Raw genomic sequence first — 17,851 nt, 5'->3', positions numbered from 1 at the left:
GTGTTTGTTAACAATATCACTGAAAATAAAATAAAAAAGAAGCTGATTCTATACCAATTTACAGAAGCCAGGTCATGAAGGAAGGGTTTCTCATTAAAGTTTTTTAGCAAGCGTCTATGACAAATCAGGACAGGTCATTTCACCGAGTAGCCATTACGAACACAGGCTGTAAAATAGTGATCACTAAGGTAATTACCGAAAACACCAGACTGATACCTATCAGGATTATTTGTGAGGATAACATCAAGGAGAGTAGCCTTTTCTGGGTGTTTGGAGTCATACCTTGTGGGATTGGTAATAACCTGAGAAAGATTTAGGGAGTCCCATTGCTTTAGGACTTGGTCAGGTGGTTTAAGCCTGTCCGAGTTTAGGTCACCTATCAGGACAAATTCAGACTTAGTGTAAGGTGCCAGGAGAGAGCTTAGGGCAGGTAGGGTACAGGCCGGTGCTGATGGTGGACGATAACACCCAGCATCAGTCAACAAAGAGCTATTTGAAAGTGTAATGCTTAAAACCAGAAAATCAATTTGTTTGGGGACAGACTTGGTGGAGACAACCGAGCACTGAAGGTGTTCCATCGTAAAGATTGCTACTCCACCACCTTTGGAAGACCTGTCTTGCCGAAAAAGGTTATGACCAGAAAGGTTAAAATAAGTGTTAAAAACACTCTCTTTCCAGATATCATCAGCAGTAATACAATCAGGGCACGGCCGAGTACAGGGAGAGCTCTGCAGTATAGATTTTTTATGACATTTGAAGGGGCATCAAATGGCAACAAGATCATATTGTACAGCAATTTCATCAGGTAACATGAATACAAAGCCGGTGAAAGGTGGTTAGAATAGGATGGGAGTCCAAGAGACCGTGTAACCAAAGTCCTGAGTGTGGGAACAAACACAGTCTGTCCCATGTGTGGGTAAACAAGCAAGGTCATAGTCAACAATGCACGCAGGAGTCATGAGGCAAATAGCATAAAGAAATATGCTGAATCACTACACAAGGCAGTATGGTGTATACATGAAATAACTAACATTGCAGTATGGTATACATGAAATAACATGGAAATTGTTGTATTTTTTACCAACTTCAACAACGCTACAAGAAGACTGACAAGGCACATGAAGAGAATAACATTAACTATTGCAGCCTTAAACTATCGGTTTTGACCAAAAGTGGGTCGCGACATGTCAGAGTAAATTATTATAATTTTATTTATTTGGGGGGGGGGGAATCAGTTGGGGTCTCAACTTACTTTTGAGAGTTAGAATAGTAGAATACACAAGGTGTAATTTCGATATTTGGTTGTGTCAGTCACTGACAGTCACTCAAATAGCCATGTCAGCTAACAATGTTTACAATGCTAAGTTAGTCTAGCCGGTGGCCCCATTGATTTTGTTAGTCACTCTCACTCAGATATCATATTAACATGGCATAAGTCATGGCTAAATGTGTACCATTGAATTGAAGGAAATTAGCTTTAAATCTGAAAAGACTTCTCTCTGCCCCATGGAAGAATGAGTAGTATTTCATGAAACTTGCTTTAAAACTGCAATATTGTCTCTATGTCCCATGGCAAAACGTGTAGAATGTCAGGAAATTAACTTAATATTTTGACCACGAGGTGGGGCATGTTGCTTACGGCCCCCAAAAGGGGGCATATTTTCATGAGCATGGGTCACAGGAAAACACAGAATTTCTCATTTGAGTCCCAGGCTGAAAAAGTTGAAGAACCCCTGAACTATTATATGACTTTCTAATTTTGGCAAAAGACTTATGGAGACTAAAAGCTTAATTTTTCATTTCAGAGCATAAAGATGTATTTCTTTCACAGGCAATCCTCCTGCAGGCCTTCAAGGGCTGTTTGGTCTCTTTCCATGACTCACTTTGACCTTTGTCTGCATAATTAACGGTTTTGAAAATAAAATGCTAGGACCACTTGTAGAAACCACATCTCTTTAATATGAACAAGAACGCACGCGCACGCACACACAGCTGCTCGCTCCATTTGCATTACAAGTTCCAATATGATTTACAGTAGATGTTATTTGGAGAACAGTTCCACCTGCTGACTATCATGGGTAACTCCACTCCACAGCCAATTGTAATAGAAGGCTGCTTTCACATTCCACAAACTTAAGGGGTACCTCTTTATCAGTTGAGGCTACAAAATATTGTCACTACTGGATTAAGTGTGGACTTTTTATTTGTTTACTAAAGGTTCAGTTAGCTGCCAAATTAAATATTGATGATAAATAAAATATGATCTGGTCTAGAGCACAAAACGATAAGTCTTCATCTTTCTGTCAACTTGTATTTCATACTGTACTCTATCGAAACTCCTGGGCTGGCACTGAGCCAACCCTCTCTATCATTTGGCAAGATGCCCTGATCCCAACACCTGCGCTGCATCAGGTGGACCAAACTAAGCGCCCTAGACACTCTGACTCTGCACCTGTGGCCCACATGCTGGGCTAACCCAGGCCTCCGGCTGCAGACTGGCACTTCAAAGCCAGCGAACTGAGAGGAGGAAGAGGAGGAGGAAATGGAGGAGTAGAAAAGGGTCTAAATGGCACAAGCTGGTGATGCAGTAAATCAAGGCAGTGCCCAATGAAGAGAAGTCAAAAACTCACGTAAGAGGTTGCCAGCGCATAGTGTAATATTTATTGGTCTCTGGGTTGGTGGTGCTGGCTGGTGTCCCCTCTGTCCTCCATGCAGCTCTGGTCTCAGCAGGCACTGGGGTGGCGGTGGTGGGGATGACGGTGGTTGGTGGGAGGGTGGTGGTTGGTGAGAGGGTGGCGGTAGGTGGGAGGGTGATGCTTGGTGCTGAGGCGACGGTGGTGCTGACCATGGGGCTGGTGGGGCGCAGGAAGGCCCAGGGCAGGCCTACAAGGCCGTAGGTCGCGCTTGCAAACTCACAGCGGGCCCCGTAGAAGCCCATTCGGCATTCACAGATGTTGGGCTGCCTGCACACGGCTCCGTTGTGGCAGCGTGGAAGGCACCTTGCTTCAAGCGGGGGGAGAGAGAGGAGGAGAAGGTTTATAAAACCAGAGCAGTGGACTGTGGTTGAGAGGGCTAAGATACTAGAGCAGAAACTCAAGCGTAAGAGGAAAGCTGCTTCGACCACTTTGTGCTGCACCTTTTACTATCTCAATAAAAACTCAATAGGACAAACAGCTTATTGTGCATTGTAACTTAACAAGGAAAACAGCCAATGGTGGAACGGTCAAGATTTCACTCCCCTGAAATAAACTAAGGAATGAAAAGGGGAGAGGAGGGAGAGAGCCATGGTCCTGGATACAGGGAGGGGGTATTCATGCATACACGATGCAGGGTTTACGGGCTCCGTGCCCCTCCAGGCCCCCACCCCCGGCCACTAGCTCTTGGTTTCTCCCATCATCCCTGGCTGGGCGTCATTGTGCCCGGGCCGAACCCCCTGGAGGGCTCCAGTAATGGCCCATTGGCCACAGACAACAACAGCGTATCCCAAACCCAGCAGCTTACCACAAATCTCCTGGCCGCCTCCATGAATATCAACAGCGATGGGCACCGCTTACTGACATTGTTTCAGGAGTTGTGCACGGAAACACTTTTTCATGGCTTTTTCGCACGAATGCTAGCACAATGTGGCCAAACAGAAGTGAGACTCAAAGTGCACAGTGGACTGAATCTAACTAAGGGCTCTATTCAATCAGATCGGCTTTAGCCGACATCCGCATAGCAGTTGTTTTGGCGGTGCCGGAGGTGGAACTGTGTTAGGGCTGTCAAATGCACAAGAGGCTCCTGGCATTATACCTAATGCGGACATTGCCATTGGCTACACGGAGACACATTCAGAGAAATCCCATGCAGCCTTGTTTACAAGTTTGAACACTGGAATGTGAGATGTAATCTACACCTCCATTAGGCTGATAGAAATCCTCATTATTTTGTTTAATGATTTTCAATTTGAGAGTCATATTTCTATATAGGCGACACTTTCTCGTTCTGAACTTCTAACGCGAGTGGGACAGGTGTGGTTTCATGACAATTATCAGAAGAGCAGCTGCTCACCGATTTGACAGCTCTAACGCAGTTCCACCTCCGACACTGCCAAAACATCAGCTACGTGGGTGTCGGCTATCGCCAGTTAACGCTTGATCTGAATGAATCTAGGCCTAAATCTGCTTTCACTTCAGAGTGTCCGTCTCAGTGTGGCTATTATATTGTATCACTAAACCTCAGAGGGGGAAAGGAAGCATGGGTGTATATTTGTGTGTGTGCATGCCTGCGTATGTGTGTGCGTGTGTGTGTGTGTGTGCGTACGCCTGTGTGCATGAATGAAAGTGTGTGACAGTGTGAGAGTTTGGGCTTTCTGACAAGAGTGCAGAGCTGTGCTATGCAGAAATGCTGAGCCAGGTTGTTTTGACATGACACTGGCCCTTTAAATCCTCTGGGTCAAGGGGTTGGATCAAGTAAAGGTGTTCAAATCCCTGTAAACAAGGCTTATGGAGGTGTGGATTATAATGATAACACCACAGAGATGTGTTGGAGACGGACGTGAATAGGAGCTCTTCCTTTCTTCAAAGGTCCTGATCTCTTCTCCGTGTACAGCATGGTGTGTAGACAAAGCAGGGCCCGTATTCATAAGGCGTCTCAGAGTTACATTGCTGATCTAGAATCAGTTCTGCCTTTTAGATCATAATGAATATGATTATATGGACAGGGGGGTATCTGATCCTAGATCAGCACTCCTACTCTGAGACGCTTAGGTCTATCAAGGGTTTAGCTAAAGGCTTGCTGGCCCAGGGTCAAGTCCAGGTTGAACCACCATCACAGACCACTATGGCTGTGTTTACACAGGCAGCCCAATTCTGTTCTTTTTTCCACTAATTGGTCTTTTGACCAATCACATCAGATCTTTTCACATCATACCTTTTCAGAGCTGGTCTGATTGGTCAAAAGACCAATTAGTGAAATAAATATTAGAATTGAGCTGCCTCTGTAGACGCAGCCTATGACAGGCTCTCTAAGACCAGAAGTGCTCAACACTATCAACACATGACATATTCACTTTCATAACATATCGAAACACATCGATACCGGACACTTTTTGCTACACCCTGCAAGCCTACAGGTGTCCTATCTTAATTTGATCAATCTGTTGTTGCAGAGAATTTTCCTGAATATTGTAGTGTATTCGAGGTTTAAAAAGGTCAAATTAAGATAGTATATCTGTAAACTGTGTAGATCTTGACCGGAATTCACATTTGCCATCCACACCCCCACCATAATCAGAAAATGATGATACAATGAAATCATACATGCTCCAGATGTCTGACTGAGTGAAATGGGAGGAAACACAGGTTGGACTGGGTTCTGCTGATGTTGGATGTAACATTACAACTTCCAGCTGGGTGGAGAGAACATTCCATTGTCTTATAGAGCATGATTGATGCTCTCTCGCTCCTTATTAAACCAACTATTGACAGCTTGCTGTCTATATACAGTACTGGGAATAGACCATTCACAAGCACCATGATAGGGACTGTTGTCATCATGCACTCCAAAAATCTGAGGGGGCACAAAGTACGTGAGGATGGCTGGGGGGTGGTCCGGAGGGGGGCTAAATATGTCTATTTTTCTACATATCTAAGCATACCTCTTGAGTTGTCTGTATCCTCCTGACTGGTGGTTCTTTTTTTAAATAAACTAAATATGCCTCTCTGCATCTCTGGGTAAAAGAATGAAAGGAATGGGAGTCTTATTCAGAACATTTAGTTATTGCTCGCTTTTCTAAAGTCTACCAACCTTGCCAGCAGGCATGCCAGCTAAGCTAGTTAGACAAGCTAGCTACTCTAACTTGATTTATAGCCTGAAATGGCTTCTTGGTAGCTAGTTATGAGGTTGGGAGATTGGGAACCAATCTGGGCTAGCTAAAGACAACTTCATAAAATTGCTAGGTGGCTAGTAGTATTACAGAGTTATTATATATATTTTTTAACAGGACAAATCTGAGGGGGCACGTGCCCCTGTGCCCCCTATGGGCATGACGCCTCGGTTTGTCATGGTGGTATAAGGACAGCCATACCTATTGTATAAGGCGGCTCCTTGCAAGAAAAGAAAAAAACAGATTCATGAATTATATGATATTCCATGATACCGTATGACAAGATCTTTATATCATATTTCCCCAACAATGTGGAACAACATTACACATAATGGAAGGGCTGACAGTCCTGCTATGCTTGCAGAAAGGTCAGTGGAGATGAGAAACTTACGTTTGGTGCATTTCTGAGTCTTGGGTGAAACGGTCCATCCATGGCAGCACCTGTTTCCACAAACATTAGGCCTGCAGAGCGCATGGGAGACAGACATACAGCATGTTAAAGACAGCCGAGTCTACAGGAATCTGAGCTGGATGAGATCACTGCAGCAGTCAGGGGCAGACTGGGACCAAAAATCGGCCCTGGCATTTCATTATTAGCCCCTGGCAGCAGTTATCACAGTACATAGTTTAGGCTGTCATAAGTTAAGGTTATGCTTAAAGACAGGAACTCCACACACTCAAAAATCATCAAAGACACTACTGCTTTATAACACAGTTCAAGGTCACAAAATAAATCACTTCATTTGATCACAAAAAGATCTAAACACGGTCCTATTTTCACAACTCCCTGGATATTCATAAAAAACTACTCGGGCCCCCAGAAATGTACTGTTGCTTCAGTGTGAAACAGTGAATACCTCCTTGTCTTTACACTTGCCTTTGGACGTAATAGATTCAGTTTGTTTAAAACGGGAGCTATGAATATGAATGAGGGGCCATAGTGTGGTTGCCCTGGGTGAGAAGGGCCTCTGTCTGTCCCGTGCACAATGCATGACAGATATTGTGTTCCCACACTGGTCTGGCTGTATCGGTCTGTCTCTGGGCCAGCCGCTTGCCCACTCTCCTCCACAGATTGCGTAAACAAAACCGGATTAAGGGTCCTCCGCAGTCTCGTTTCTGGAGCACCCGCCTGTTTATCCAGGGGGCTTCTAGGAGAAGAGGCAATTAGCACGCCAACACAAACCACGGTGACGACGCCCACTTCAAAGTGACAGCTCAGCGCGACCCGCGCCACCGAGTTCCCCTTATACCACCTTTGTGGGATTTGCTAATTAGTTACAGTTTCCTGGCTTTATTGTGTGTTTGCAAATAGTGGGCCAGGAGCCTATTCCAACAGGGACTGACTGGGGGTCTGCAAAGGGACAGAGGTAGGGCCCCTATTCAAACCCAGCAGTGAACTCACCCAGAGGAAGGTGAGCCTGTCTGGGAGACTGGGAATGACCTTTGACCCCAGGCCAAGTTGGAGGCTAATTCAGCAGATGTCACTGCCAAAACAGACTTTGCCAGACCATTGTTGTGCCGGAATTACTCCAACATCACTGCTAAATTGCTGATCTTTCAGTTTGGACACCATCATGAAGGCATTTTGTAAAGGATTTTTTTATTGACCAGCAACATCCAATCGATCTCAACAAAAGATGTGCAATCTTCCTAACCATGACTAAAATGTAAAATGTAAATAAGAGAGTCTGCTAAATGACTAAAATGTAAAAATGTAGATACCAGCTAGTAGATGTGTCAACATTTGCACATGGCCTCATTCAATAGAGAGGGTGTGGGTCACATGACAAAGGGGTCAGCTGGAGATGGGATGAGGGTCGTTCATTCAGTGTGGTCAGCGCCTCCTCTTGACAGCTGAATGCAGAAACCACTGAGACGGGGGGGGAGGAGGTGCTTTCACCCCAAATAGGGAGTTGTCAGCAGCGGTGGTTGTGGAATGGAAAATTACTGCCCGTTTTGTCTCTAGTCGAGTCTTATTGCAGTGCTGACACTGCTCTAATACAGTAGAAGAATCCCCAGGCCCTGTGTTTACAGAGCTAAGTGGGACCTATCGTCTGGGTGGAGGAGCCACCCCATTAAGAGCCCGCATACTCGCACTACTGCCATAGGCCATCCATCTTTCTATCTTTAACCTTTTCTTCTGGTGACTGAGCACTGATTCTGAAGTACCTGACTCTTAGACTTGGACTTTCTATCCTCTCATCTTCGAGGAGTTATTCTAAAGGCTCAGACTGAATGATGATTCTTTAGTTCTAGGTCTCTCTGCTCTGGAGATGGACTTATGTTCTTGAACACGAGAGATTCCGAGAGCTTCTGTATTGCGGCATGTGTTGTGCCTATAGCCTGCCGTACAGTATAAGCACCTCATAATACTGCAATGTTTCAGAGGAACTCTGTGGCTGTGAAAAAAAAGGCTCTCACAAAGAGAGCCATAGTTACTCAGTCACACTCTATAGGTTCACTGCAGCTCCACCAAGTCAATTCATGCTCTTGTTCTAGCAGAGTTCTGGGATTTCTTCCCACTTCCCTCCACTTCACCCCCCTAGAGAAGATCAATAATATATTTGACCCTCTTTTAAATGACGTGGGCTGGCTAAAGGTCCTCATCAAAGAGGCTTTGAAGCGATGCCAGTTTCCGGGGAAGGTCTGTCGCTCCGTTCAATCCCCTAAGCCCGGGTTGAACTGCTGAACCGCCACTCTGTGGCCGGCTAGCGTGACTAACCTGAATGCAAACACACCTCGTCCACCCTCCAGTGACTGTGAAAGTACTCCCATTTACCCCCTCGGGCCCAGCCTGCACCCTCACCCCAGAGCCCCCCGAGTAGAACCACGACAGTGTTTATTTTGGACATTCATTCAGGCTCCTTCTGTGCATTGGGGCTAAATAGAGCAGAGTGGGACTGTCGTGGCCCCCAAAGAGAAATGGCCTGTTGGTGATACTAGCACACACAACTCATTTACCTCAATTTGTGAAATCTTTTTTCACTGAATGAAAACATGAGTTGAGGCATTCAAATAATCCAAATTAGGTGGTCTGGAAAAGGGGAAGTAATGATTAATCCTATTCATTGCTTAGAGAGCTTGTATACGGTTTTACGCTCATGGTATGACCAGAAGTTCTGTAATGTGCCAATGCAATGGGATAATCAAAATTCCTCCCCTAGCTTTAAGGATCAACATTTCCTCTGCAGGTCAGGGGAATACTTCACCAGATGATAAATGTGTTGAGTCTCTAATCTGGCCATAGTTCAGAAAGTGGAAAACTCCATGAACTGTTTGTTGTGCATGAAGTGCCATTTCCCAGTCCTATGTGATTTGACTTTGGGTCCATTTATCACTTGTTGTCATGCACTTGAAACAAAGGTGCAGTCAAGTCACTGTATACATCGATTACTCTTATGTCAAATAGAAGAATTTCACACATTCCAAGAGGGACTAGTGCAAGCATACATACCTGTGTACATTTTTAGAATGGAATAACATTGACATTGGATTGTGGTCTACCATTTTGATGGATAATTGAAACAGATAGTTTTAAGTAGGCTACCTACACATCAGATTTATTTTTACTTCAAAGCACAAGTCATTATGTTCTGTAGCCTGACTTTCCATTGGACAATAATTGACAAGCCATTAGACCAAAGAATAAACCCCCAAATGTTTACTGTCTTAATCAAAATGTTCATGAAACTATCAAATGACAAAGGACACTGAAACATGGACTGATTATGTATACTATAGGCTACGTTATGTAGCTATTGTAAAACACCTGCTTTTGACTGTCAGGCTCCAGAGTTGTAGGCTACCATTTTTAAATCACACATTTATCACTAGGCTACTCACCCGTTTAACTGTAGTGTCATATTAGTTGCGTATTTCCAGTGTTTCTTTCCATTAGAATGGAACTGTTTCTGTTTTAATTTGGGGTTTGAAGTCGTCGTCACCCTCCACTGAGTGTGATACATTTGATAATTCACGGTCGCGTGGTGGTACCTGCCCGCCGTTCGCCTCTGCAGCCGCTGTATCTCGTGCACTCTTTTATGGGCTGAACGCCTCACTAGTGTCCCAGATGATTTCGAAAATGTAAGAAATAAAATAAATGTCACCCCAAGAACGAAAAAGTTAGCATATCTCCTGCTTGACATCTTTACGACGTGTCTTCTGCGTAACACATCGACCCTATAAATAATCCAAGATCAACGGAAATGTCAGATTTGTAAAATAAACAAAAATTAGATTTTGAAACTAACAAATATAAAACATTTTATGCAATAGATGAGCCAAAACAAAATAAAATAAAATTAGAGCACATATGTCTTAGTTTTGCCTGTTTTTGCAAATGCAATTAATAGGTTAGATGATCTACTATTCAAATAGAAAATAAACTCGACTCTTCAGACTCCACTATTAGTTCTTGCATTATTCGTAGCCTACCCCAGGAGCTTTAGAAAATTGTAAAGTTGGTTTAAAGTTCGGTTTAAAAACTTTGAGCCAATTGGATAGGAGCTCTAAAATATAAGGACAGCACAGCCAATCAGATATGTGTAGGACCAGCGCATATAAATGGAAATAGAGGGGTGACCACTACAGCCTACAGAAGAGTCTGGCTGTTTCTAGGCTACCAGCATCCTCGAGGCAAGGACGTTTGACAATAATACAATTTGCAACAGCACACTCAAATAGTTACAATAAGATTTAATAAGCAATTGATTTATACATTTTAGTCATTTAGCAGACTCCAGAGCGATTTACAGGAGCAATTAGGGTTAAATCGAATAAAATGTTATTGGTCTTATACACATATTTTGCAGATGTTATCGCAGGTGCAGCAAAATGCTTGTGTTTCTAGCTCCAAAAGTGCAGTAATACCTATCAATACAAAACAATACACACAAATCCAAAAAATTAAAGAAAGGAATAAAAAATATCAGGATGAGCAATGTCAGAGTCCGGAATATAAATACATATGTATATGATGGTGTGTATAGACATTATGGACAGTATATGAATAGAAAATGTGTGAACAGCAGTAGTTAGGCCTACATAGGATGAGCCTTGACTAGAATACAGTATATGCATATGAAGTGGATAAAACGGTATGTAATCATTAAGTGCTTTGCTCAAGGGCACATCAACAGATTTTTCACCAAGTCAGCTCAGGGAGTCAAACCTGCAACCTTTTGGTTTATGGCCCAATACTCTTAACTACTATGCCACCCCATTATATGTTTACTTTCTCAGTGGACCTTCATGATTTGCAACATGTAGGCTATCAAATATTATATTGCGTAACCCCTGCTTAGTATGTGGGGTGATATGTGTCAGTGATAAGCTATTGAAGTTAGCTATCCTCTACTTGTGCGTGTACTTTGCGTGTGGATAAGTAATCAATCTATGCAATTAAGGGCAGCAGTTATTTCTGTCATGATGCATGGTGCACTGGAGTGTAAACATACACAAACACCACCACCAAAATGTTGAGCACTGCCCCAATGATTCCAAGGATGCCATACACCCCCTCCTTATCCCTCCTGGACCCCACACCTGTGCAGCTGGGGAGAGCTATAGGCAGTACTGCACATTCACTGGCTCTGTTACCTGAGAGAAAGAAGGAGTGAAAAAGGATGAGTTAATGAGAAGTTAAGGAAACATTTATTTGCAGACCAAGTGTTGTTTTAGGTAAGATCTACAAATAAACGATGAAAGTTCATGATTAGAACAGTTCAAGCTTTGCTCAGACTGAAACAGATAGGCTAAATCCAAAATGTATTGAAAAACTCTCTGAAGCTGAAGCATGTCTTCCACAATTGGTTTGGTGCTATTGAATTTGAAATAGGAGAACAATTTGCAAATGTGCCGAGGTGAACAATATTCAAAAAGCCACTAGATGGCAGCAATGGTAGAGATTTGCAAACTAATTGAGGCAAAGGACATTTTCTGATTGTATAATTTGTATAATCATGCTTGATAAAGATACTGTTTTACCAGTAATGACAAGTAAGACAGTAATCTGAAATACTTAAGTAATAAGATGGGTGACATGTAAAGTGAATGAATCAACTGTCTTTGGTTTAGCCTATTGTATGTTTTTGGCAGAGTCGATATATTGCATTTTGCATTTTGCATGTTGATGCAAAATACATCATATGATGGAAACCGTATCATCATGATGATGTGACAAGTGACACTTTGCTTCTTGAAAATCCTATATTTTGAAAACTTGACTGCTGACATGCGAAACATTTTGGGACTGTATGAACAGCGGACTAATTTTAAAAAATAGCTACAGAGTTTTTGCGTGGATTTTTTCCTTAACGTGAAACTGGGCTGTAAATTATCGCCTAGGCTTCAGAGAAATGACAATGATAAATACATCTTGCAGGTGGATAAATTAATATAAGATAAATACCCATGAAACTACTGTATACAGCATGGGGAAATCCACATTGGGGAGCGGCTAGATACCGTCTCAACCCAGCCCTCAATCACAGGGCCTCTCATAGTTTCCCTCTAGGTCTTGTTCAGATGCTTAGACACTGGCTTAAAGTATAAAGAGTAAAAATGTGAGGTATTGTATAAAAGTCCAAATACACTGAGTGCACAAATCATTAGGAACTCTTTCCATGACAGACTGACCAGGTGAATCCAGGTGAAAGCTATGATCCCTTATTGATGTCACTTGTTAAATCCACTTCAATCAGTGTAGATGAAGGGAAGCAGACAGGTTAAAGAATGATTTATAAGCCTTGAGAGAATTGAGACATGGATTGTGTATGTGTGCCATTCAGAGGGTGAATGGGCAAGACAAACTATTTAAGTGCCATTGAACGGGGTATGGTAGTAGGTGCCAGGCGCAACAGTTTGAGTGTGTCAAGAACTGCAACGCTGCTGGGTTTTTCATGCTCAACAATTTCCTGTGTATATTAAGAGTGGTCTAACACCCAAAGGACATCCAGCCAACTTGACACAATTGTGGGAAGCATTGGAGTCAACATGGGCCAGCATCCCTGTGGAACGCTTTCTCACCTTGTAGTCCATGCCCCGATGAATTGAGGCTGTTCTGAGGTCAAAAGAGGGTGCAACTCAATATTAGGAAGGTGTTCCTAAACTAATGTTTTGTCCACTCAGTGTAGATAGGGAGGGACTCAGCCTGGCACACTATGAAGACAACGTTTTTGCAGCTTTAGAAACCTAAGACCCAGGCCTAAGTATAAGCTTAGAGACATCCCAGTCCCCTTTTGATGTTGACTGACATTGGACTAAATAAGGAAATTAGAGAGGATGAACCTCTAATCTCATGGTTGCTACAATCAGCCACAATCCCATGCATGGTGTGGACAGCCCACCTGGGGGTGGATTAGGGTTAGCTAGGGGAACTGAAGAGCTGTACCACTGGCCAGGGAAATGAGAGAGGTGTCATGATCAAATCTCTAATGTAACTCTGATTAGCTTAGACTCCAACTATAATCATAATCACCCAAACACCCCCTCCCCCATCTCTCGATATTAACCTGAGCAATCAAAGCTAGCTTCATTATCTTTGTCAGGGCTGTTTCACGACTGGGAGCTTCTCTGGCCTGCCCAGTGCTCTGCCTGTAAGACTCCACATTCCCTGGGGCCGTGGAAATGTGGTAATGAAGACAGTGGTGGAAATAGTGAATTACCCTGGGATATCCTACTGTATATAGCTCATATCACTGCAGGCTCCATCTTTCAATGGCTAACTATCAGTGGAGCAAAGAAGGCCTTTGATCTGATTGATAAGATGGAGGCCAATGGGCCATATGATAGGATAGGCATCGGTACTAGCATTGCAGTGGCACATTGACATTTCTTTGTGTAATGATACCATTAAGTCAATTACATTCACATTACGTTTCACTTCTCCCATCACTGAAAAAGGCCCCTGCAACAACGGTATCTTTTATTGGCCGTCTTGGACCAATGAGATCGCTATGACTCCAGATCCAGCTCGCTGTTTGAACTATGGTAAAGAGGGAATGAGTTGAACCGCGAGCAAATGTACGTAGCATGGAGTTCCATGAGTCTCTACGATGTATACACACCCACTCCACTATTGGTATGCACAAAGGCTTTATTCTTTATTCCCCTGGCCTCTGTCTTCTGTTCCACGTGAGTGCCTTAATTAGTTTAGCCTTTCTCTCCTTCCTCTTCCCATTGAAACAGGGATTTTTATAGTCGCAAGCTGGGAGAACTGAGCAGCATTTTGCTCGAGGAGAGTTTCAATGTGCAACAGGCTTGATAGGGGTAATGATGCAGATGGTAATTGTGCATGAGTGTGTTTGAGATTGTGTATGCGGCGTGCATTTGTGTGTCTGTTTGCATACAGCATATGGCTTGCGTACAGGTCATGGTGCGTGTGTGTGTGTGTTGGGATGTGGGTGGTAGCCTCGAGCCACACAAACCCTAGGACGTTTTTTTCTACTCTGGCTTTTCATAAACATTAGCTTATTGATTTAATTTATGCTGGAACTTGAGCTACGTGTACCGCTTAGAATAGAAGTGATCAAAATTGAAAAGAATTGCCTCTTCGGAATTTGCACTACTGTACTGTGGAATTTTGTGGAAAGTGTGCTACTTTGAGGTCTTGTTATCTCTAACATGAATATGATATATGGGTCGTTCCACCAATAGAGTACATTTTGCATCCCTTTGATATTTTAAGTAGAAATTCAATAGGTCCGATTTTTTATATGAATAAAGACTTGTTAAAGTGCCAAAAATCAGCATGTCCCACGTCATGTTTTTCCACTTAACGCCAACATTTCTTCAAGTTTTCACCATCATTGTACAACCTTACCCACTGGGCACAGATGTCAATTCAACGTCTATTCTACGTTGATTCAACCAGTGTTGGAAACAACGTTGATTCAACCAGTGTGTGCCCAGTGGGTAGTTTTGTTCTTGCTTTGACAAAGTCATTTCTGAAGATTATTATGTATTTCATGTGATTAGTGATTAGTGACCTCATTTTAAGGTCAACCCTGTTACATGAACTGAATTCTTATTTTAATATGGTGAAACTATTCCTTTTTAAATTCCTTTTTCAAATGAAACATTTAACATTTAATAGTAAAATCATAGTGTAAAAGCAGGTGAGCTGGTTCTACTCTTTTTGGCAATTTTCTGGTGTTTTGTGATTGAAAACAGAGCGCTGCGGGATTAACATGTCAACCCTGCTACCCATAGGCTAGATTTTATTTTTACAATGTATATATTTTTTTACTTGCGCTCAATTGCTCCTCCCTGTTGCACACAACGAGCTTCCATTCCACCTGTCACAATGGGATTTATGGCTGATTTTAAGATGAAAACCTCAACCCTGTTATGGTCAACCCTGTTATTTTAATTGCACTTTATTGGCACTTAGTATGCAAAAAAAATTGAGATGGCAAAACATGTTTTTTATGAAGTACAATGTTAAAATGAAGTGAAATTAATCGTTTTCTTCTTTTTTTTTTTTACCAAGTTACACTACCCAAAATGTACTCTAAACGTGGAATGACCTGATGTACTGTAGCTTCCTAATATTGTTTAGGGTATTGTTATGATGAGTTTCTCTGGTATCAAGGAATTCAGGATGCAATCTATCAATCATTCTAAGATAAACACCAGTGGGTCCCCCAGACCTCCTAGAACCCAGACTTTGTGGCACCAAGAGTGACCTATATTAATGGATTGACCTAATTCCTAAAACCCTGTATACCACTATTGGAGAATATTTTTATTTTGGGGGGGAAATCAAGTTGTATGTGAATTTTTGGTTGAACTAATGTGATATCTGGGGAATTTTATTTACAACAGATAAAGAGAGAAAAAGGGGGATTGATATGATGTGTCAATCAATCCCCCTTTTTCTCTCTTTATCTGTTGTAAATACAATTCCCCAGATATCATATTAGTTAAACCAAAAATTCACATACAACTTGATTTCCCCCCCAAAATAAAAATATTCTCCAATAGTGGTATACATATGACTGGAGTCTAAACTATGCCATATAACTGAGAATTCATCCCCCTCTACATTCTCTATACTTGAATCCAACCAGATCCTCAATATATTTAATCAACAAAGGTATACATTCTCAGTCATCTGGATCATGCACGATCAAACATCTCAAACCCATATGGACATGGTCTGAGTAAAAGATCAATACATGATTAAATAATATATATTCATGCTAGATATCTATGTAGGCAAAACCTTAATGATATATACAGTGGGGGAAAAAAGTATTTAGTCAGCCACCAATTGTGCAAGTTCTCCCACTTAAAAAGATGAGAGAGGCCTGTAATTTTCATCATAGGTACACGTCAACTATGACAGACAAATTGAGAAAAAAATTCCAGGAAAATCACATTGTAGGATTTTTAATGAATTTATTTGCAAATTATGGTGGAAAATAAGTATTTGGTCACCTACAAACAAGCAAGATTTCTGGCTCTCAAAGACCTGTAACTTCTTCTTTAAGAGGCTCCCCTGTCCTCCACTCGTTACCTGTATTAATGGCACCTGTTTGAACTTGTTATCAGTATAAAAGACACCTGTCCACAACCTCAAACAGTCACAATCCAAACTCCACTATGGCCAAGACCAAAGAGCTTTTCAAAGGAACCAGAAACAAAATTGTAGACCTGCACCAGGCTGGGAAGACTGAATCTGCAATAGGTAAGCAGCTTGGTTTGAAGAAATCAACTGTGGGAGCAATTATTATGAAATGGAAGACATACAAGACCACTGATAATCTCCCTCGATCTGGGGCTCCACGCAAGATCTCACCCCGTGGGGTCAAAATGATCACAAGAACGGTGAGCAAAAATCCCAGAACCACACGGGGGGACCTAGTGAATTACCTGCAGAGAGCTGGGACCAAAGTAACAAAGCCTACCATCAGTAACACACTACGCTGCCAGGGACTCAAATCCTGCAGTGCCAGACGTGTCCCCCTGCTTAAGCCAGTACATGTCCAGGCCCGTCTGAAGTTTGCTAGAGTGCATTTGGATGATCCAGAAGAGGATTGGGAGAATGTCATATGGTCAGATGAAACCAAAATATAACTTTTTTGGTAAAAACTCAACTCGTCGTGTTTGGAGGACAAAGAATGCTGAGTTGCATCCAAAGAACACCATACCTACTGTGAAGCATGGGGGTGGAAACATCATGCTTTGGGGCTGTTTTTCTGCAAAGGGACCAGGACGACTGATCCGTGTAAAGGAAAGAATGAATGGGGCCATGTATCGTGAGATTTTGAGTGAAAACCTCCTTCCATCAGCAAGGGCATTGAAGATGAAACGTGGCTGGGTCTTTCAGCATGACAATGATCCCAAACACACCGCCCGGGCAACAAAGGAATGGCTTCGTAAGAAGCATTTCAAGGTCCTGGAGTGGCCTAGCCAGTCTCCAGATCTCAACCCCATAGAAAATATTTGGAGGGAGTTGAAAGTCCGTGTTGCCCAGCGACAGCCCCAAAACATCACTGCTCTAGAGGAGATCTGCATGGAGGAATGGGCCAAAATACCAGCAACAGTGTGTGAAAACCTTGTGAAGACTTACAGAAAACATTTGACCTGTGTCGTTGCCAACAAAGGGTATATAACAAAGTATTGAGAAACTTTTGTTTTTGACCAAATACTTATTTTCCACCATAATTTGCAAATAAAATCATTAAAAATCCTACAATGTGATTTTCTGGATTTCTTTCTTCTCATTTTGTCTGTCATAGTTGACGTGTACCTATGATGAAGATTACAGGCCTCTCTCATCTTTTTAAGTGGGAGAACTTGCACAATTGGTGGCTGACTAAATACTTTTTTCCCCACTGTATAAGGACAAATCCCACATAGACCATACATATATTGATAATAATACACTTGTATACATAATTTTCACTCATACCCATCAAACAAATAAAAACATATATACAAATGAATGATTAACATCATGACATCATCCAAGAAAATACA

At 42.3% G+C, this 17,851-nt stretch overlaps 1 protein-coding gene across 1 annotated transcript in view; it reads right to left on the bottom strand.

The window, feature by feature from the left end:
- The window catches only part of LOC121567411 (latent-transforming growth factor beta-binding protein 4), an 88,441-nt gene extending 78,130 nt beyond the window's left edge, over positions 1 to 10,311 (bottom strand). The window contains exons 1-3 of the mRNA XM_045220831.1: positions 9,710 to 10,311; positions 6,258 to 6,328; positions 2,631 to 3,003 (exon numbers count right to left, since the gene is read on the bottom strand). Coding sequence (XP_045076766.1) covers positions 2,631 to 3,003; positions 6,258 to 6,328; positions 9,710 to 10,011 — 746 coding nt within the window. The 5' untranslated portion in view covers positions 10,012 to 10,311. The remainder of the gene's footprint in view (positions 1 to 2,630; positions 3,004 to 6,257; positions 6,329 to 9,709) is intronic.
- Between the last annotated feature and the right edge of the window lie 7,540 nt (positions 10,312 to 17,851).

The sequence above is a fragment of the Coregonus clupeaformis genome, chromosome 6, assembly GCF_020615455.1.
Source record: "Coregonus clupeaformis isolate EN_2021a chromosome 6, ASM2061545v1, whole genome shotgun sequence".
In the NCBI taxonomy this organism is placed as follows: domain Eukaryota; kingdom Metazoa; phylum Chordata; class Actinopteri; order Salmoniformes; family Salmonidae; genus Coregonus; species Coregonus clupeaformis.
Note: the sequence above shows the minus strand (reverse complement) of the source record. Positions and strands in the feature narration are given on the sequence as shown.